Here is a 22,764-nt window from a genome sequence, read left to right on the forward strand (position 1 = left end):
TGCAAGAATCCAGCTACTTCATCCATCACTGCTGCCTCTCAGGGTCTGCGGTATTTCGAAGCTGGAGTCAGGAACCAAAGCAGGATTTGAACCCGGTACTCCAATGTGGGATGCAGGCCTCTGGTTAGCTCAAATGCCCACTTTGCTGAATGTTAACCTAAGTAGATATCATCAGTACAAACATAATTTTTATTCCTTCAAGTAATTGATAGAAAAGTGTGTTTTGTACCTTTAATTTGAATAGGATCCCCCAAAATAAAACTAGATATACTGTTTACCAGTGTGAGAAAATGTATTTCACAAAGAGAAAATGTGAATTTATTTTATTTCTTGAATACTCATGTGTGTCTTGCTAGACTAAGTCAGAATAGAATCAATATATTTTGTCAATCTAATCATTCTAAAAAATCAAATAATGAGTAATATGGAAATGTTTATGAATTATTTTTCTCTGTTTATTTCTATGGAGAAAGATGGGATTATGGTAATGTTTCCAAATTCTTCTGGTTAAATGTGGAACAGTTAAAAAATAACCTGATATAGTTGTAAGTAGGTCTTAGGCATCCAATGCATGTGGAACCATGCATGACACAAAATGTATTAAGTTAATATAATAATTGACTTCTGATACCTGTGGTGTCCATTCCAATGAAGATTCTGATTTGCTATTTAGCTCATAGTAACATCAAGGACTCTGGATAGTGTGACTTTAGAGCAACTACTGCATCGATTCACATATGTTAAACATACATTTTAAAATATATGACTACTTTACTTATTCATTGTGGTGAATAATGTTACCTTTTCCCTTACTTTTATCTTTGATTTGTAAAGCATGCAAAGACATTCATTTGCCATATTCTTCAAATTAAGAAAATGGTTTACAGTATGATGATGTTTAGATTCTCTTTGATCACCCAAGGATTGATTTTTTTTTTTCTTGCCATAATAAATCTACAAACGAAAACCTGTGATTCATTAATGATCTGGATGTGAATTAGCACAAGAGCAGACTGGGGCTCTCTTAGATATGAATATTAAAATCTGTAGAAATTAAGGAAATCACAATGGGTAGACCAAAATTATTTACAAAGGATCATTTATTAAACATTTTTTACAAAATACAAAGATGGTTGTTCTGCAAGAATACATCACATATTAAAAATAACGTGTTTTTACTGAATTTAATTTGAAGATATTCAGAATTGTTTTGTCTGTCTCCTTGGGGAGCCCATTTGGCTTTGCTCCTTTTCTGACACCATTGCTAAGAAGGAAGAAACATTTTCTTGTTAATTAAGTCATATTCATAACAGCTAAAATTTTACAGAAATAAAATCAGACAGTGTCTGCCTCAAAAAAGCTCTTTCCACAAAGTAACTGATTTGCCTATGGTCCTATTTTTTTTTTTCAAGCTACAAGATAGGAAAAATCGAGGAGGAACTAGGTAAGTTGTATAATAATGTATTAGCAGCAGTTGATAGTAAATGCAACATAAGATTTGTTTTGTCTGTGGTACAAGAATATGTCGTATCAGACTCTACTGTATTTTTCTCTACTTGTACACAAGTAAGCACATACGGACTGTCTCGGAATGACAAATGCATAAAAAGGCAGGAAGCTGGCCTGGTTGGCATTATCAGTGCCTATTTTCATCAGCTAATATGAATGTATTGCTAAAATTAGTGAAGACAGGAAAATGACTTAAGGATAATATATACAGAGTTAAAATACATCCTTTTTAAAAATCCACTTGAGTGATCTCAGGCACTTTGGCTGTTCAGGATAAAAGGTTTTATGTTTTATTCTTGATAGCAATTTCTCAGTGCAAGCAAAAGCAAATACCTGCCCACAGTCATAAACATGAACTCGTACATCTGGAATGTTTAAAGCAAGTTCATCTTCAATGTCTTCACTCTGGAGGCATCTTGTGTAGAAATGTGTCATAATTTGCTCTTGGTAGCCATTTAATTTTTCAGTGCAAGCAAAAGCAAACATACCTGCTCACTGTCATACACACAACCAAATATCTCTGGAATATTCGAAGCAAATTCACCTTCTGATCTTCATCATGGAAGCATCTTGGATAAGTGGCACTTAGTGTAAACCCTCTATAAATCATGCAAAACAGACACACGATGCCTGAATTTAATAATATTAAAAATCACGGCCATGGCCATCTCTCTGTGTAAACGCTGTTGGGTAAGGCTTGCCATCACGACGCTTCTTTCCTGAGAATGGAGCTGGTCCTGTCTGTGTGGATCATAAGTGTGCATGCTCTGAGCTGTGGTCGCTGTCGTGGCTGTCTTCGTTGGCCAGAGAGTCCCCTGTTTGCTGGAGTGTGGCCGCACCGATCCCCGACAGCTCTGAAGGGAGCAGGGTTCCTTTCTTCACGTTCACCAGTTCCTTTTCTCGGGCGGCAGCGCCCTGCTGGCCCCCTTTTACCCTCTTCCACTTCATCCGCCTGTTCTGGAACCACACTTTGACCTTGGACAAAGAAAGAGAACACACAAAGCAAAACAGAACATTAAATTCGAGTGCTTTCTCCTTTTGGCCTACCTAGGAGGAACAGATTCTCAAAGGCTTACACGAAGACACCATGTAGGAGGCGTAAATACAAAAATAAATCCATCCTGAGTTAAATCAGGTTGGTATTCATGATGATAATTTATAAACATTCAGAAGATGCATGCAGATGGTTACCCTTCATATTTTACAACAAAGGGAATTCATTGTAGTATTACCTCCCAGTTTTTTTTTTTCCTTGGGGATTTAAAATTAAAAATCACAACAATAAAAAGTAGACAAGAAAGGACTTATCATTCAAGATGTCTCCAAGGTATTTGGCTCTGCTCTTGTACTGGTGCCCTGATAAGCATGGGAAGGGACATACCTGGTTATGTAGCCAGGAGCTTCATCAATGGGTTGAATGTTATGTGCACATTCATCTTAACACACTAATGTGAAAAACTGTTTTCCAAGGTTTTATCAGCTTAGTTTCCCTATTCATTCCAGGGCATAAAAGTTCAAGGTAACCCACATCTATGCCAGCATTTGGATTTACCAGGTTCGACTTTTTTTTCCAACACGATGACAATAAATGTTATCTCTATGTGCTTTTATTTTGTCTTTCCTGTTTTCTAATGAAGTGAAGCAACTTTTAAGAGTTTAGGATCCAGAGCTGGCGTTGTGGCTCAGTGGGTTAGACTGCTGCCTGCGACACCACCGTGTCCCATGTTGGAACACTAGGAGTCCTGGCTGCTCTGTGTCCAATTCACTCCCTGCTTCTGCACCTGGAAAGTGCTGGCATTTGAGGAGTGAACCAGTGTATGGAAGGCCTCTCTCTCTCTTTCTCATAGAAAAATGAATTTTGTTTTTAAAAAAGCTAATAGCCCATTATTCTATTCTATGAAATACCTCCATGTCTCTGGTCTGAATTCTTTTTAAAATTAATCTTACTCTTTATGGACTTTTAAAATGTCTGAGTTCTAATTTAATACATTCAGTTGTATGGAAGCTACTATCTTCTCTCAGTTTCTACCCCCCTTTTCTTAGAATATTTGTTGATGATCAGAAGCTCTTAATACATTTACATTTACACACTGTTTCTTTCATGGTTAGAACTATTGAAGGATACTCTCTGCTGAGGCCACAAATGTATTCTACGTCTTCCAAGAGTTTAAGGTTTGCATTTCAAATTGAACCTGTCAAACCAGGAAGTATTGAGTTTAGTATACAGAGGAAATAAAATGCTTCCATTTATTCTGTATGGATAACAAGTTGTTCTAGGCAGCTTCATTACATAGGCCACTGTTTTTCAGTGATCACTGTTTCAATTCCGTCATAAATCAAGTTTCCCTATAGAAAGTGGCTTCAAAAAGCTCATGGAAAATGGAATTAAATGATAAGATGTGCATTCCAAGAGGTTTCTTTTTTCCTTAAGATTGATTGTATTTACTTGAAAGATAGAGAGACATAGAGAGAAGCAGAGAAAGAGGGACATCCTCCATCTGTTGGTTCACTCCCCCAAATGGCTACAACAGTCAGGGGCTGAGCTAGCCCAAAGCCATGAGCCCAACAACCACGTCTGGGTCTCCCATGTGGGTGGCAGGGAGTAAGTACTCAAGGCATTGTCTGCTGCTCTCCCGGGTGCATTAGAAGGGAGTTGAATCTGAAGCACAGCTGCCAGGACTCAGACTGGTGCTCCACATGGGATGCTGGTGTTACAAACAGCAGCTCAGTGCCCTGCACAGCAGCACTGGCCCCATCCATGATCTTTTGAAGGCCCCTCACACGCACAGCTTTCTGCTCTACTCTGTTCTGTCCTTGTGCCAGTCTTTACCTGTGAGAACATCGTATTTTCATTCTTGTTGTAATTTTATACCAGATCTTTGTATCTGATAGGGATAAGTCTGCTTCACCACCAAATATATTTCTTCGTTCTTCTACACCAAATATATTTTGAATGTTCTGCATTTTCATATTGGAAACAATATCAATTTCTGTGAATACACAGCACCAACTGGAATGTGATGAGAACTATCTCAAATTTCAAAAGACATATTTGTATCTGTAACCTTCAAATCATATGATTCATAAAAGTCCATATAAATTCCTCAGACATTTACACAATATTAAAATTGAGACATTTCTCAACTCTGGATTGTCACTGCTTTCACTGCTGTGCTTAACTGTCATCATGTCTCACTTATTACCTATCCATATACTAACCCATTTGACAATTAAAAATAATACAATATAGTAAAAAACTGATTTAAAAATCAATGGTGAGGGGCTGGTGCTGTGGCAAACCAGGTAAAGCTGCTGCCTGCAGTGCCAACATCTCACATGGGTGCCAGTTCAAGTCCTGGTCACTCCGGTTATGATCCAGCTCTCTGCTATGGCCCAAGAAAGCAGTGGAAGATGGCCCAAATCGTTGGGCCTCTGCACCTGTGTGGAAAATCCAGAAGAAGCTCTAGGCTCCTGGCTTCGGATCAGCTCAGCTCCGGCCATTGCTGCCATTTGGGGAGTGAAATGGTGGATGGAGGATCTCTCTCTTCTCTGCCTCTGCCTCTCTGTAATTCTCTCCTATGTTATAAATAAGGCACTTGAGGCAAAGTTTACATGAACATGACACAGATGGAAACTCTAACACCAGGATTTAAGTGTTAATTCTGGCTCCAGAATTAGGGTTTGGGATTTTTTTATTCGAATTCTATCTCAAGCTCCTGTTTGTAGACCATTCAGGATAAGAAGGTAAAGTACAGGAGCGTGAACCATCCATGACGACTCTCGTTCAGGTAATTCCTCCACTTGCTGTGATTGGGTTGGTAAATGGGGCGCTATTTTCCTGCCCTGTACTTTAGGTAATTACACTACTCAGCCTAATCACCGTGCGAGCTTGACAGTGCAGGTTGCATTAGATCTGTTCCACATGAGCCGGGTCCTACTCTTGGCTTCACTTCTGAGTTTCTGTGTGAATTTGGGAAAATTACACTTTTCTCTGCCTCAATTTTCATATTTGCAATATTGGAATAATGAGGCTTTCAAGAATCTCCATAGGGAGATTTTCTCCATTGACCATTCCAGATGGGAAAAAAAAAAAAAAAAAAACATGTAAGTCATCATCATAATCACTGTCACCAAGACTGAAATGTTCAGGCAAAATAATCTTGACAGGGAAAAAAAAATGGGAGGAATAGCGTTCTCGAAATCCATGCTTATGTTCTTCACTAGGAGAGGAGGTACAGTAATACTGTAATACCAGCATCCATCTGTCATGTGCAATTCCATATGAGAAAAATCTAAGAAGGTACAGATTTTAGGAATACCACTTTGTATTTAAAAGACAATACATCCATTTGTTTTCTTTCTCACCATGTGACAATTTACTGTTTAATTTTCAAAAATTGTTTTTATTCATTTGAAAGGCAGAATATGAAGAGAAGAGAGAGAGAGAGAGAGAGAGAGAGAGAGAGAGAGAGATTATCTTCCATCTGTTGGTTCAGTCTCCATGACCACAGGAGCCAGAAGTGGGCCATACCATATTCAGGAGCCAAGAACTTGAAATGGATCTCCCCCTTGGGTTGTAGGGATCCAAGTAATTCAGCTGTCATCCCCTCCCTCCCAGAGTGAGAATTAGCAGGAAGTTGGATAGGAAGTGGAGGTGGGACTGGAATACAGGCACTTTTCATTATGTGGGCATCCCAAATAATGGCTTAGCAGGTGCACCACAACAAATGACCTCCATTTCAATTTTTTAAAACAGACATCATAGTGGAAAATAAGAACTATGTACCTACAAATTTTTTTTTTTTGACAGGCAGAGTGGACAGTGAGAGAGAGAGAGACAGAGAGAAAGGTCTTCCTTTTGCCGTTGGTTCACCCTCCAATGGCCGCCGCGGCCAGCATGCTGTGGCTGGCGCACGGCGCTGATCTGAAGCCTGGAGCCAGGTGCTTATCCTGGTCTCCCATGGGGTGCAGGGCCCAAGCACTTGGGCCATCCTCCACTGCACTCCCGGGCCATAGCAGAGAGCTGGCCTGGAAGAGGGGCAACCAGGACAGAATCTGGCGCCCCAACCGGGACTAGAACCTGGTGTGCTGGCGCCACAAGGTGGAGGATTAGCCTATTGAGCCACGGCGCCGGCTACCTACAAATATTAATATACATTTATACAACATATTTATGTGGGGAAAACATTTGATGATTTTATAATCATTGTAATACCTCATAAACTATTTTCTTTAAGAGTTGCATTTCATATTTGATATCAAAACTCCACAAAGTTAGTAATGGAACAAAAAAGCAGATTCATAATGGACACATCTTACAGAAGGAAGGACAAATACAGAACTCCAAAAGTTAACATGTTCACATTTCCTTTCAAATATGCTAGGAAGATTGGGGTGAGTTGAAATCAGAGGAAGATTTGGGGGAGACGTGTTTATCATCATCTCAAGATGAGCAAACGCAATCTGAAAAAATAATTCCAGATTATAAATATTTCTATTAAAATAATGACAGCATGGCAGACTTATACATAACGGAATTTTATAGTTCAAGTTAATATCACTTTATTAACCCAGCTTCATTGACTGGAATGAAAAATTTATTTTTCTATTTTTGTTTTGAAGGCAGTTGAAGTATGATGTATCTTCAAAATGTTTAGGGAAAGTGTGTGTTCTGAAAAAAATTATTCACTGTGTTCAAAACTTTTTGCACTAAGATAAACTTTTAATTCTGTTTTCCACAATCTTTTTGAAATGCCTTTGTATATTCATCCAAATGCCTAAGATTTCAGCTTTTCAAAACAAGTATTCTAATGCTTTTAATGAAAATGTACAAGCATGGTTCATATAGTATGCTGAATTTATGAACCATATAAGCTTTATAGAATGAAAAGAATCCTTTTTTCCTGATGACTTCTGATCTCTAGTTATTCATCCATTCACATATTTTTAAGATGTTACTGAATGTCCAGGTACCAGCACTGTGTAGATCCATGATGAGAGGGGTTGAGTGAGGAATGCACAGATAAATAAAATGTAGACCTTGCCCTTAAGGCATTTACAATGAATAAATGGGAGGCTTGTATATAACAGATGGTTGCTGGCAATACATGAGGCTTTCATCAGTGCTGAGAATTGTAAAGGTTAGCTCCATACTCATATTCCTTAGAATGTCCCTAAACCATTCACTCTTATGTGAGGTGTCATTAAAAGCCCCCATCCATGTGGTGGCCTTAAACTCTATACTGTAGAGCTGTCACAGGACTGAGAATCACACGTCCTTGCCATTGTTAGCATCCTGTGTGCCTTCCGCATTTTTTCACTCCAATAACCTAGACTAGAACCTGGGGTTCTAGGAAGTTGACTTACCAAATATGTTACATACAATAAAGCAAACAGACTCTCTGAGCATGGTACATGCATTTTATGAACTCTGATGATGGTTTTATTTGGGGTTCAAGTCAATGATATCTTCTGATCTACAACTTTTCTGGAAAGTGGTGGATAAAGGAGGGTTTTTAAATCATTTCTTTCTAGATTGGATTTAAGGTAAGACTCGGTGTAAAGTGTGTTGTGTTATATAGTGTGATTAACAACTCAGATAAAATCAAATGCAAATAGGAATAATGTAGAGAGGTTGTTATTCATGAAATCAAAAATACATGAGCCAAACCTTCTATGTTATTAATATCTGTGCATACAGATGGTATTTTTCAACAAAATCTGCCTAATAAAAAATAACTAAAGCATGAAATAGATTGTTATAGTGGTAAATATTTAAAATCCCCAATTACAGACTTTCCTCTTCAAAACATACTACCATGAAGAAGTCTCCTTAGTCAACTAAGTATTTAATATTTACATTGCTTAGATGATCCAATTACTCCTCAAGTAAATAGAAAAGTCCATGTTCTCAATCTTGACTCTATTTAATGAAGAAAGCAGCCAAGAGAATTTTGCTCTGTAATTTGTTTCAATGAGTACATTTGAATTTGAAAAACACATTTTCATTTAATGTGTATAATATCTGCCTTCCTAGGTTTCACATTAGATTTAGAGAAGAAAACAAATTAAATATGAATCTGTAGTGTCTCATAATTTCCTATAGTGGCCACAGTGAATTAGGTTAATGGGAAACTGAATCTATATAATGTCATAGTCCATATTTATATTGTACCATAAATGTCTGACTTTTGTAGAAACAAACAATCATAACACCAAACATCTGGATGAAAACTGAAAATTTCAGTGACATATCCAGATGTCTCTACACATCTGGAATTTGTAGATTTAATGTTCCAACTGTTTCCATTTTTATCTGGGCACTTGAAACACTGTAGACACTGTCTAACAAATATTTATTCACATCTTAAAGATGTGAAAACATGCAACGAATCATTGTACAAATACAATTTTCAGATTTAATCACATCCTAGCGATTAAAGCTGGCTCTGGCAGTTAATGTAGACAACCCAATGTCAACAGGCCCTGCAAAGACTTACCCAAGTAGTTCAGCGGCAAAGTGGGGAGTTGAAGTGAAGAATTTGAACCAAGAACGCTTTACGGTAAGGATGAAAAAGAAAGAAAAGAAAGCTTCTGTACTTCTCCTGCCTGCAAGGATAGACGCATGTCTGCCTGAGAGTGGGGTCCCTCGGCTAGTTCCAAGCCACAGTGAACTCTGCTCTGCAGATCTGCAGCCGTGCATTGAGGTTGGGGTGCTTGATGAAAGGGGTACGGGGATAGAATACATTGCATGACTAACAACTGAATCCCTATTTACTGGGCTGCCTCTTGCCTTTATCACTAATTTTAGCACAAAGCTGATGACAAATGAATCACTTTTCTGCCTCTAGAATTTTCAGTTCTGAAGCTTGTTCTTCCCCTCTACAAATCAATCTTGCAAAACGGGCTCTTTGATGTAGTCATACAAATTTTACTATATCACTTTTTTTTGCATTTTTATTTATTTCAAACACACACATAAGGAGAGGGAGACAGAGAGGGAACTCTCACCCAGTGGATCACTCTCAAATGCTAGATACTGCCGAGGCTGGGACAGGTTGAAGCCGGAACAAAGAATTCAGTCATTATATCCCAAGTGTATGGCAGAGACCCACAACTTGAGATTTCACCTGCTGCCTCCGAGGGTGTGCATTAACCAAGAAACTGGAATCAGGAGTGGACATAGGACTTGAAGCCAGTCTCTCTAATTTGAGATTGCAGGTGTCCCAAGCAGAATCTTAATCTCTACACCAAATGCCTCCCCCCACATGTTTTTAAGAAAACTGAATGCTCAATAGCTATTGTGAGCCATGGATAAATAACATGTTGAACAATAAATAACTCTTGTTGTGACAAATGAAACTCAACATAAGAAATGTTAATCTTATGATATTATTAAAACCAATCTTATGATATCTCATTCTTGCTTCCAAAAGCGTACCCAAAGTAATAATGAGCAAAGTTGTTAGAAGTTTCATTCCTTTTAACTTGATCTTTTTGAAATGTCACAGTCATATAAATGCTAATAATGTCTTCGTACCTGATGAAATTCAATGAAAATTACTTATTTCATTAACATTTAATTACAATGGAAACTCACTACTTCTAATAACCACATTTTCATACAAGGTGAAAGTTATTCTAAGTGAAATAAATACCATTTACTTAGTACACCATGACTTTCGCAAACTGAGTGAAAATATCAAAACTAAGTTACTTGTTTTTTTCCCTTACTTTGTTACAAAATTCCTAAATGGTAATATCTGAAGATAGGGAATCTTCGTATTCTTTTTTTTTTTTTTTTTTTGACAGGCAGAGTTAGACAGTGAGAGAGAGAGAGACAGAAAGAAAGGTCTTCCTTTTTTCCGTTGGTTCACCCGTCAAGTGGCTGCTATGGCCTGCGTATTGCGGCCAGCGCGCTGCACTGATCTGAAGTCAGGAGCCAGGTGCCTCCTCCTAGTCTCCCATGCGGGTGCAGGACCCAAGGACCTGGGCAATCCTCCACTGCACTCCCAGGCCACAGCAGAGAGCTGGACTGGAAGAGGAGCAACTGGGACAGAATCCGGCACCCCAACCGGAATTAGAACCCGGGGTGCCGGCGCCACAAGTGGAGGATTCCTTTTTCAAACTAACAAGACCAACTAGAATGACAGCTTTTTTTTTCCCTCTCCTATTCTTGCCTAATCTCTCAATGGTGTTTAATAACAATTAGAAACATCAATATCAATATACTTATTATAATTAACAACTTCTGCTTTACCCACCATCTCAGCTATCAAATGTATTTAGTTAAAACAGAAAAACTCAGTTTTATGAGTAAAGAACCATAGGTCAACATTACAGTTGAATCTAATTGAATTAATACTGATAGGTTCTGGTTATTTATAAGTATATATGTGAGCTCTTACTGATCGTTTCATTTACTAATTTAGAGACTACCTCCTTTTTTCCAAGATTATTATAAGAAATCTCAAAGATTATCATTACTATTGTATGAGTAGACATTGACTCTTTTCCCCTAAAAGTAGTCAGTAATTTCAATAACTGGAAGAAAGCAAAATACTAAAAAGTATATATCATGCATTAAAAATTAGGAGTGATAAAAGGATTCAAAATACAACATTTATTTTAAATTGAGTGCATCTCTGAGTTTTTCATAAATTAAGGGAATAAGAGATCAAACAGTATAGTCTTTTATAGACAAAGTCTACAGAAAGCTCTCTTCAGCCTGGGTACTCATTTTATATATATGTGTGTGTGTGTGTGTGTGTGTGTGTGTACAGGTATATATGAACACATATACACAGATATGTAGGTCTGTATGTGTACACAGAGATTTATTTCTGCATCTCTATAGCTATGTGCCTATCATCTATCTACCTCTCTATTACCTATCCAGGGAAAGAATAGCATTTTAAAAGAAAAAATACCATTCTCCAGGGCAGCAGTTAGGATATGATCTCATTTTTCTGAGTTTTTTTCCTTTATCATTTCAAATTTGAATATTATAGTTATGAACCTGTTACTTATTTCTCAGTCTTCTACTTCACATAGGCAATATTTTTGAAAATTAGTATATGAAAGGTTTGAAGTATTGGTCTCTGTATAGATCTGTCTTTAATGTTACTATTTCTTAAATGATTTTTTACATACCATAAACTTTTTTGTGTATGTGGGACCTACTCAAAGAAAGCAACTGACTTTTACACCAGGTAATGGTTAAATACTGATCCAAAGAAAGAAGCACTATTATAAAATCATTGTTAAGAAAGGTCATCTCAGAACAACTTGAACAGACAATATGTTGGCTCATGGAAACAAAACTGATTAAACTAAGTGTGTTCATAGAAATTTACAGAAACAAACCTAGAATGGGAAAAATTCTGTTAAAAATGAGCAAAAGACAAACCCACTGTTTATGTGGTGTACAAAAATATTTCCTTCTTTATACTCATCCAAAAAAAAGTGGATGGCTATTTTGAAAATACTTGGCATTGGGCCACTGAATGATTTATGAGTAGCAAACAAAACATAATCCCTCTCATTACCGCTAATGGAGTATAATCCAACGAGGTGGGGATTTTCCATTTATCTTGGCAGAGGTATTGAGATCTCAGTATGTTTATTCCGGTCATCTTAGCTGGTTTACAAATTCACAATATTGCACCTTTGATTAGTGCTGTGGAAAACATTTTGTGAAGTGGCAGGATCTCCCACTCCTTCTATATTTGGCAGCCTTCACTCTATAAAAATGTCCATTTGACCACTCCCTGTTAAACTCCCGTGCAGCTGCTTGCTCTTTCTTCCCACTGTCAGATACCAGATATCTGGCAGGAGACTTCTCCAAGCTTATCTGGATGAAGAAGAAAAGCCAGAATAAGCTCATCAGACTTCAAAATACCTTGGCACAGGAAGATCTTAAGACCGACTGGCTCTTCAAAATATTCTAAGTGGCCCTGCCAATTGAAGATTATTAGCTGTGGCTCTTGGGGATGTGGGAGGATAGGTCATAAACTGGAAGCTTTGAGTTAGAAGCTGGAGGGTGACTGCAGTGATAACTGCTCCACAACACAGCTTTAGAATTAAAAGACTTGAGCCTCATCTTTGCTCTAAGGTTAGCATTTTTAGTGGAGCTGGTTTTCAATATGAGCCTCTTATTTTCTTCCTGGTTGACCTTTGGATTATGGAGAAAAACACCATCTAAGAGTCTGCCTTCTTTGAGAAACTTCACAACCACTCTTAAAGATGGAATTCTGAAAATTTGAGAGATATTTAGGGATTTAATGCATCTTAGGTTTTTTTCTAAAATGAGACCCAATCATTGCAAGCCTTCAGGATGACACGCATAAGGCTTATTATGGAATGCATCACACACAATTTAACAGGTGATATAAATAAATAAGGTAGAGGTAGCTATAAATGTCATCAGTTACAGGAATGGATGTTTTATAGGTAATCACATAAAGTTTATATATAAAAACATGTCAAAGTCTAGTTCTGATTTTAAAGTCAGTTGTCATTTAAGAGAAAATTATTTCTCTTAAACAATCCTACCATGGAGCTAGATGAGTTAACATTTATTGTTTTTCCCATTTGCAGGATACAGTTTCTATCTTTGTGCTTAAATCTTGAAAAGCTTTGGCAAAGTCAAGACAAGCATCTGTTAGATTTAGAGGATCTTATTTAAGTGAAGGAAAACATTGATCAGTATGAGGTTAGATATAATATTCCTTTGTGAGTATGTGTAAGTTCCTGTACTAAATTACAGTATTTCACAGTGTGCTTTGAAGAATGCAAATGAAAAGGACGCATATATGTAGTTAGAGTTTTTAAAGATTTATTAATTTATTTGAAAGTCAGAGTTACAGAGAGACAGAGAAAGAGAGAGACAACGAGAAATCTTGCTTCCTGTAGTTAGAACATTTTATGGGTAGAAATCCTACAAAACGGTATCACTCAAGAACAAGATGAGGGTTACATGCTAAGCATGTATGGCATTAGTGAAAAATCAAAGTAACTGAATAGCTATGTTGTAATTTGAATATTTGTACCTTCCAAAATCCAAATGTCAGAATCCTAACTCTGCAGGTGACCACATTAAAAGGAGGTCTGGGGCCCACACACTGGAGCAGTGGGCTAAGCCTCTGCCTGCAACACTGCCATCTCATATGAGCTCTGCTTCAAGTCCCAGCTGCTCTACTTCCAATGCAGCTCCTACTTCCAATGCAGCTCCCTGCTGAAGTGCCTGGGAAAGCAGCAGAAGATGGCCAAGTTCTTGGACCCTGCCCCAGAAGAGACCTAAATGGAGTCCTGGACTCCTGGCTTCAGTCTGGACTAGCCTGGGGCAGTTGCAATCATCTGGGGAGTGAACCAGCAGATGGAAGGTCACCCTATCTCTCTCTCTCTCTCTCTCTCTCTCTCACACACACACACACACACTTCACTTCTCTCTCTCTTTCTCTTTATCATTCTGCCTTTCAAAAAATTATTTTTGAAAAAATGAGGATTTGGGGAGTGATTAGCTCATGTGGGCAGAGCTCTCAAGATTGGGCTGGGTGCCTTGTAGAACAGGCCCCAGAGAGCTTAGCCAAACCTCTCACCCCTGCGAGACGGTTGCTGTCCAGGAAGAAGCAGGCACTCACCAAACCGGAACTCTGCCTTCAGCTGGGAGCAACAAGTTCATGCTGTCTGTAAACCACCCAGTCTATCGGATTTTGTTCTGGCAACCCCAATGAACTAAGACAGGCAGCTTCCCAGTTTAAGAAGGTAGGATTCTGTGTATAACTAACTCTATGTCTATAGCTTGAAGAGCATAATCTTCAGAAAATAAATTGAAAATATTTTACTAGGGTGAAAGCCCTGGCATTTTGGAGAAATACATCTTGGGATCACTAATATTAGAAAAATTGATGGTTGAAATCTGCAATATTTCTTCTGATAAGTTCAGCACAGTAAAATTCAGCCCAGAAAACAAAAAATAAAGCTTTTAGAATCTTAAGATGCTGTATAGGTGCAGAAGGCTAAGAATAAAGTTAACATTTGATGAAACCAGGAACATATTCTAATATGATCCTGTCATTCTTCTCTTGTGACATTCAATGCTGACCACAGTGTTGTTACTAGTCTAGTTTTTGCCTCTTCTGTGCATTCAGCTTGTCTAGCTTATTTTAACAATATTTTATATCTAACACCTGGCTCAATGTATATTTATGGTATAAAATAATTAGTTGACACGTATATCAAATATTTTCCTCCTGTGATTGATGATTAAGTTTTGTACTTCATGCTAAATATTCTTTCATATGCATTATGAATAGAATTCTAAAGAAAAGAAAGAGCATACAATTTGAATCTCCATGCTGTGTCTTGAAAAGATTGTCACTTGCCTAACAATGCACAATTCTAAATGGCAAATCTCAGAATTCTAATCAGATTTTTGCATAACAATTCAATTCTTTCTGAGAAGCCCTTATAGCCTTAATTTTAATTAGGAATTACATTCCATACACATCCACCTCCTTTCCATATTATCTTGCAAAACTGCACCTAAATATTTGTGGAATAAATATAATCTGCATAATATCAACTGTTCAATTCTTTGAAAACATAATTATTTCTCAAGTGTTTTGCTGTTTTTTTTTTTTCCACCAAGGCTGTGCTTAGATTATTATAGGAACGACTGGCAATGACATAATCTCCTCCTCCTGTCCACACTGAGTTTGGCCGTGTGACTTTCTCTGGACAATGAAATGAAATTAGCAAATATGATTCAAGTGAAGACCTGAGAAACCATTGTATGTTGCAGCTTTCCCTTTCAGTGCCCCTGGAAATGCTTCTACAACCACTTGAGGACTGGGATTCCTGGCTATCCTGTTAGAAGATGGAACCACACGCAACAGAAACACATTGTTTTAGCGGAAGCCAAGCCAGCTCATAGTCAATCCACCAGCAAAGTGCAGATTCATGAGGAAGCCAGGTACTGCTGGCAATAAAACTGGCCAAGTAATTCCAGTCCAAATCTGACACACAAGATTGTGAGTGAATTAAAGCTCTGTACCCATTAAAATCCAGCAATGTTTAGAGTGGTTTGTTATACAGCACTGGCTTAGTGACATGATATTGAAAAGGGACTTCAAAAAAGTGAATAAAATTGTGTGTGCACATATGTGTACATATGTAGATATATGATTTTAACATATTATTATTTTTCAAGCATGTCAAGTCGTGTAGGAAAAAAAAGAAAAAATATCCAAACGCCTCAAACCTCTCAAACTAGGCTTATAGAATTACTTTTCAAAAGGAATTATGCTCAGACCAAAGTGAAACCTCTGTTCAATGAGTAGATAGTTGGGGAAAACCATAGATCATCCCCAGATTAGTAAACACGGAGTTTCTACTTTGTCCTTCACTGAAGGCAGTGAACACTGGAAGCAAAACTCCAATTTCTGACTTCCTTCATGCATTACATAAAACATAGTTACCTTTCCTGGAGTTCACTACCCCTCTATAATGACAGAAATTTGTAGTTCCCCCTGCCTATTGTTCTGTCCTCAGTTAAAGAAATAATTAAACAAGAACAAAACACAGGATAGGCTGTAGTCTAGCAGTTATGATGTTGGTTAAGACACTTGCATTCCAGGTTGGGTTCAGCTCTGCTCCTGGCTCCAGCTTCCTGTTAACACAGATCCTGGGATGCCACTGTGGTGGCCTCAGTAAGCGAGTTCCTATTACTCACAAGGGAGACCTGGATTGGATTCTTGGCTCCCAGCTTCAGCCCCCAGCCAAGGATCATCGTGTACATTTGGAGTGTGAGCAAGCAATAGTTGTATCCCCTCTCTCTCTCACTCTCTGTCTCTCAAATAAGTAAATAAATATTAAATTTTTAGAAATTAAAAAGTAACAAAACAAATGCCCCCTCTCCTTCTCTCTGCCTCTCAAATAAGAATATAAATTTTAAAGTAAACAATTTTTTAGAAATGAAAGCATAGTGAAACTATTATCTGATGATGTAGATTTTGGAATAGGTTTCCTGCATGCCAGAAGCTGTACACTTATAGGGAGGACTTTGTGAAGTTCAAGGGAAGGAAATGTTGTGCTCCATAAGTTAGCTACTAGTCATAATATTTAATAAAACACAAACTGGCAATGTATAAAACCACATGAAAGTGTTCCTGTATGTATTTTCCCCACCCAGAAATAACCCACCAGGGCTGAGATGTAAAATTAACAGAAGGAAAGAAGATGATTTAAGAAATTGGATGAAGCAGCTTGCTCGCCTAAGATATGCATTCGTGTGTCCACACCCTGTTGATATTTCCTTGGTTCCAGTGGGACCCCGGAGGAGGTGTGCACAGTGAAAGAGGAAATGAGACTCCAGCCCTCACAGTGCCAATCATAACTGCACTGTCCATAAAGATGTTTGCATTTGCCTTTCAGGAATGTTTTTCTAACGCTTAACAACTGGTAACCGTCAGTCGGCTAGATTCTCCCAGGGCAAGTCATAGCCCTAACAAGGAGTGCGCTGGGTCACTATAAGAGGTGACCATTTGTCATCCAAATAAAATTCAAGAAGGGGATCTAAGAAGTGATTAATACAAAATTAACATAAAAGTACTCTTTAGGTCTTACTATTTGAGATGTGAAAATTTTTAATAATTCCAAAGTGTTCTCTGAGTTAGTAGCAGAATTTTGCATTACCAAGACCAGCACAATTTCAAAAACATTTGGAGTAATGGGACAAAAATATTCATGAATGGTCTACGTGCCCCGTGTCCCATCATTTCCTCTAAGCTGAACCATCTGATGATTTCTGAACCTGAAACACTAAATGGAAGTAACACGGGTCATTACCCATGCAAGCATTCAAGGGCCAGTGTGTGAACTTGCAATGCCTTCTCACCTCCCGCGGTTCCCAAGGACACCGAATGTGGAGATGCCAGAGAGCCACCACTCAGGGAGTGATTATCTGGAAGCCTGAACTTAGGAGACTCAGAATGGAGAGTGAGCAAATAATGAGCATTGAGGCTCAGAAGCTAATGTGTTACCACAACATAACATACTCTATTCTGACCAATACAGGAAACTACTCAAGGGTTGCCAACTTTCTAACATGCCAAATAGGAGACTTTGAAAGGATACAAAATTCCTCACCACATTCCATCTTTATGTCAAATAAACATTTTCACACACCCCATCACCACCACCACCGCCAAATGCAGGAAGAACATTATTGAAGAACACAGAATTCTTCTTTAAGCTCAATAAATGTAGGGTTTTTTTCCCCATAGAATCACTCACTGATTTTTAATTTTTTTCATTATGCTTGGCAAAAACTTAATCATGAAATAGTACACCTGTCTTCCTTTTGATAATTAAGAACCATGATATTACAAAAATGGCACAAGAGGGTTATTGAACCAAAGCAATAAAAATGATGCCCAGCTTTACCTGTCTTTCGGTGAGATCCAGATTCACTGCTATCTCGTATCTCCTCAGTCTAGTCAGATAGTTGTGATGGGCAAATTCTGCTTCTAGTTCTCGGATTTGCTCTTTGGTAAATGCTGTCCTTTCCTTCCTGGGTTTGCTGTTGACTTCAGACTTGTAATTTCCTTCCTGGGAATCTGAAAAAAAAAATAGTTCCATTCAATCAAATACATGCAATCATGTACTTTACTATATTCATTGTGGCTGAGTTATTGCTTTCCCAGGTGCTATGCTGGTCTTGGGACAAATGGAGAGCAGAGGCAGGAAAATCCTCTCACTTCCACCATGCACAACACATTCCTTGGTTTTCCAATCTGCCTTCAAGCAACTGATGACCTAATTGGAGATGTGTCAAATTTTCTCCTTACAAAACATGAGCCACATTTAACCACTCATAAGATGATATTATAATAAAATGGACCAAATTCTGTCTAGAAGACAATTTTAGATATGAAATTTAGTAAGTTCTTAACACACATCCTTGAGGTCTAAGTATAAACAGAGTGATTCTCCATTTTTTAAGCATTATTTATTTATTTGAAAGGCAGAGCAAGTGATAAAGGGAGAGAGAGAGAGAGAGAGAGAGAGAGATTGATTCTCCATCCACTGGTTCACTCCCCAAATGACCACAAAGGCCCAGGGTTGGGTCAACCAAAGCCAAGAGCCAGGAACTCCATCTGGATCCTTCTGCTACTTTCCCAAGAGCATTAGCAGGGAGCTTGTTGGGAAGCAGAAGAGCCTAGAATTGAGCTGGCTCTCCAAGATGATGCCTATGATGCAAGTTGAGGCTTGACTGGTTGCAGCACAACAACATCCCCTTAAACAGAATCATTCTTAAAAAAAAGAAAAAAAGTACAACTTGGTATATGAACCTTTCCACAACCCAAGTGTTTAGCAAATGGACAATAGGAGTCCAAGCTCAAACTAAGTCAATGTTTGTGTGTACTTACTGGCTTTTTGATTTCTAGTTAGATATGATCTCCTTGGGGCAAAAGCAATGCTTTTGTCCATTTAATATCGTACTTACTCCAAAGTGGAATACATAAGTAAAATTGTGATCACATGTCTTAAAATATGAATGTAATTTTAAAATATTTCTCATCACATAAAATAAATATAAGCTGCATAATGCCCTAACCAGCTAGCTAACAGTACTAAATCTTATAAAATATCACGTAAAAAAACAAATAAGCAAATAAACTTAAAAAAAGAAAAAGGAAGGAAGGAAGGAACCAGGAGGATTGTGATCCTAAAGCCAAATAAAGAAAATCTTTATATATATAAATACATATATAAATAAATGTATATATAAATAAATAAATGTATATATAATATATATATGTATATATAAAATAGGGTCCAGCATCGTGGAGCAGCAGTTTGAGCCACTGCCTATGACATCTGCATCCCAGGAGTACCCAGCTAAATCCTGTCTGCTTCAAATCCAATACAGCTCCCTGCTAGTGCAACTGGAAAAGCATCAGATGATGGCCCAACACTTGGGCCCTGCCACCCATGTGGGAGAGCTGGATGGAGTTCCAAGCTCCAAGCTTCAGCCTGGCCCAACTTCAGTTGTAGTCATTTGTGGGGTGAACCAGTGGATATAAGATCTCTCTTTCTGTCTCTTTCTCTCCCCCTCTCTCTATAATACTGCATTTCAAATAAATAAATCTTTTTTTAAAGCTTTAAAAAGTAACAATAATCATTTGGAGATATCATTCCATCTCTCTTCTTAAGAGTTCAAGACCTCCTTACCATGCAGTATATCCCTGAGATGAAGGATAGGAGACATTCTTAAGAATAAAATGTGTGCCTATCATGGAGAAAAAACTATACACATATACCAGGTAAAAAGTAATGACATTCAGCTCTAGTAAGTCATGTCTAACTTATCCTCAGGGAAATGCCAACATAGTCAAGTTAAAGGGCACATTTATTTCTGATTTATAATCATCTTTCAGCTTGGATACAACCATCTTTATCAGGTGGACAGAGAAGCAACCCTTCCGCGAGCCCAAAGGTGAGAAACGATATAGAAAAATTAAGGTGAAGCCTTTGTTGAAGATTAGCTTTTAAAAAAAAATGACAAATGTAAAATGCTATGCCTTCTAAATGATCTCTTCAACCACATTTGTTTGCTTTTCCATCTGGTGAAGTTAATTATTCCAAGAAGTACAAAAAATTATTATTTCTTGGACTAACTCCTTTCCTTCCTGTCAGCTTGGGGGAAGTCTACCTGAAGAAGACACCGCATCATGGAAACCCAGTAGACGAGGCACAGTAATGTAAACACGCTGGTTCTGCCTTGTGCCAGAACCTGAGTGAGCAGACTGGAAAGCGTCCTGGGTCTCAGAGCTGCAGCAGCAGCAGCGGGCTTGCATCAACCTCTCAGCGCACTGGCTGTTTTTTCCCCTCTCCGTGGGATCACAGTGTTGGTCTCACTGACTGCAGCATTGGCACTGTCCACAGCTCCCCCTCATTCACAGGCTGCATTGTTGGGCTTGTTTTCTGACTGCCCGCCTCTGGCCAGCACAACAGCATTTTGTGATCCCTCAAACACAGGTGGCTGGCACTTCACAAGGAGACGCAGGGACCAGGTGAATTATGTCACAGAGGACATGTGACTGTCAGGTAGGTGGTACTGCCACAAGGCTGAGCTACCAGGCTGTAAGTGGAAGCTGCAGTCTCTTACCCACATTTCTTGAGCCATAGATTTGTCAACTTCCGCCCTGGAAGATCATTTAGCCTTCCTGGCAGTGTGTAAGCAAAACTTCCTTGATGACTTGTCTTTTTAACTTTTGCTTGGTCTCTCTGGCAGACAACAAGGTCAGTCCTAGCTCAGAACATTCAGATCACAAGCCCCTCTCACAAGCATTCGTGTTCTCACGTGAATCAAAAGGATTTGTGCCAACTTGGAGCCACCCTGGGCCTGCAATCTGTGGCTGATTATTCTCTGTGTGGGGACAAGGAGCTCTTCCCTTGAGTCAAACCACTCTGGAAACTGACAGCAAAGCCAGTGAATTTTTTCTCATGAGCAATGCAATTTGAATGATTCATGGTTAGCACATTCCCTTATGTAAGCATGAATGAACAAATTCACATTGAAGAAAGCCTATTCCCTTGTATTTATTTGTGTTTCTTTGAAATGGATCCCCTCTGACTTTTGCAAGATTCAGAGCACTTTGTAGACAGCATGTATACACACACACACACACACACACGACATGGCCCCGTGTTTGGAAGGACAGTCCCATGGAAGGGATCCATATGCACATCCACTGTAACCGGAAATACACAACAGGAAGATTATATATGCAGTGACAGCACTGAAGCAAAAATCAATCTGCCAGTCAATGTTGAAATACACAGTTTAGCACATGCTTGAATTCCAAGCTGAAATGGCTCACAGGGTGACATCCAGGGACAGAAATGGCCGTCATCACAGAAGCAGCCATGATGCTCTAATGAACATGACAGAGTGTAGGTGGGTGGGTGTTTTTGACATTGTCACCTAAGGGAGAGACTCCCTGTAGCTGAAGCCACACAGTGGCATTCATCAGCACACACTTGCATCCTCGCCTCCGCCATTCTGTTGTGGTTTTCACCCACAATACTTCCACTCTTTTATTAAAAACACACTCCCTGGAATTGCACTTCTGGACTGAGATTTCCCACAATTTTGATATTTTTTGCATGATTTTTGTTTTACAGTTTCTAAAGCCAATCATTTGCTGGTACTAAGGTTTCCCTTTTCCCCTTCCACCCACCGCCATTATCACCTGACTGACTATTCTTTGATGGAAAATGAGTGGGAGCTGTGGACGAGCCTCTTGGCAGATTTCGCTTCGGCTTCCATCTGTTTCCCAGCTGTTTCAGCAGAGGCAAAACGCCCTGTTTTCTTCAGCCTTCCATACTCTGTGCCAAATGGTAGGTGTTGAGGGGGTCTCTGGAAACTGCCTTCCTTTCTTCCCTTCAACCACACACAATGTCACCATCTGTAGGGTGCATTCCAACATAAAATACTGCAATTGTTACTTTTCGTCCCAGGTATTTTAGTGCACCTGTGGGTGAACCCGCACACTCTCACCTCGGGGAGGAATTGCTGACTTATGTGTTCAGGTAGAATCCGCAGCCCCCCGAGTGTCCCACCTTGAGCTCCCCAGGACTATGCTAATGGGCAGAGTCTGCAATGCCTCCGTAGAGGATGAAAATTGCCCTCCAAGGACCACATCTGTCTGGTGTTTAGAACCTCCCCACATGTGACTTTGTATTTCCCCTAGTGCAGGAGGATGCCAAAAGATAATAATGTTTTATTAAGGACAAATCATGGGTGTGTGTGTGTGGGGGGGGTACTTGGCCTGTCCATGAGTAGTGCAGAATGCTTTTTTAGCAAAAGAGAAATAATAAAGTATGATTGAATATGTTTCTGGCTACTCTGGGTAAAATTATTAACTGACTGGAACGAAGAGCATAATTTACCTATGTCTGCAAAATATTAAAATGTAATGGAGCATCCATATAGCTTAGACTACAATGAATTCTTATTTCACATTCTGGAGGAAAAAAATGCATACCAGGGCTCAAGTACACTTTGGCCCTTTGGGATTTCGTGCATCAATGTTTTGTAAGCCATTCAAACTGAGTGTTATTCTGTTATTTATTAATGTGGCTGCACAGGTCTGGCAGTATAGGAAGCTAATAACCACCTTTGCATACATAGGGATTGTGGATGGAGGCAGGAAAATGTATAGAATAATCTTATTGATGCTAATA

At 38.8% G+C, this 22,764-nt stretch overlaps 1 protein-coding gene across 1 annotated transcript in view; it reads right to left on the reverse strand.

The window, feature by feature from the left end:
- Nucleotides 1-1,082: 1,082 nt before the first annotated feature.
- Nucleotides 1,083-22,764, reverse strand: part of MEOX2 (mesenchyme homeobox 2) — a 77,870-nt gene continuing 56,188 nt past the window's right edge. Inside the window, exons 2-3 of the mRNA XM_002720835.6 lie at nucleotides 17,956-18,128; nucleotides 1,083-2,484 (exon numbers count right to left, since the gene is read on the reverse strand). Coding sequence (XP_002720881.1) covers nucleotides 2,260-2,484; nucleotides 17,956-18,128 — 398 coding nt within the window. The 3' untranslated portion in view covers nucleotides 1,083-2,259. The remainder of the gene's footprint in view (nucleotides 2,485-17,955; nucleotides 18,129-22,764) is intronic.

Source organism: Oryctolagus cuniculus, chromosome 16, assembly GCF_051225735.1.
Source record: "Oryctolagus cuniculus isolate XC-2025 breed Fujian yellow rabbit chromosome 16, ASM5122573v1, whole genome shotgun sequence".
NCBI classification, from domain to species: domain Eukaryota; kingdom Metazoa; phylum Chordata; class Mammalia; order Lagomorpha; family Leporidae; genus Oryctolagus; species Oryctolagus cuniculus.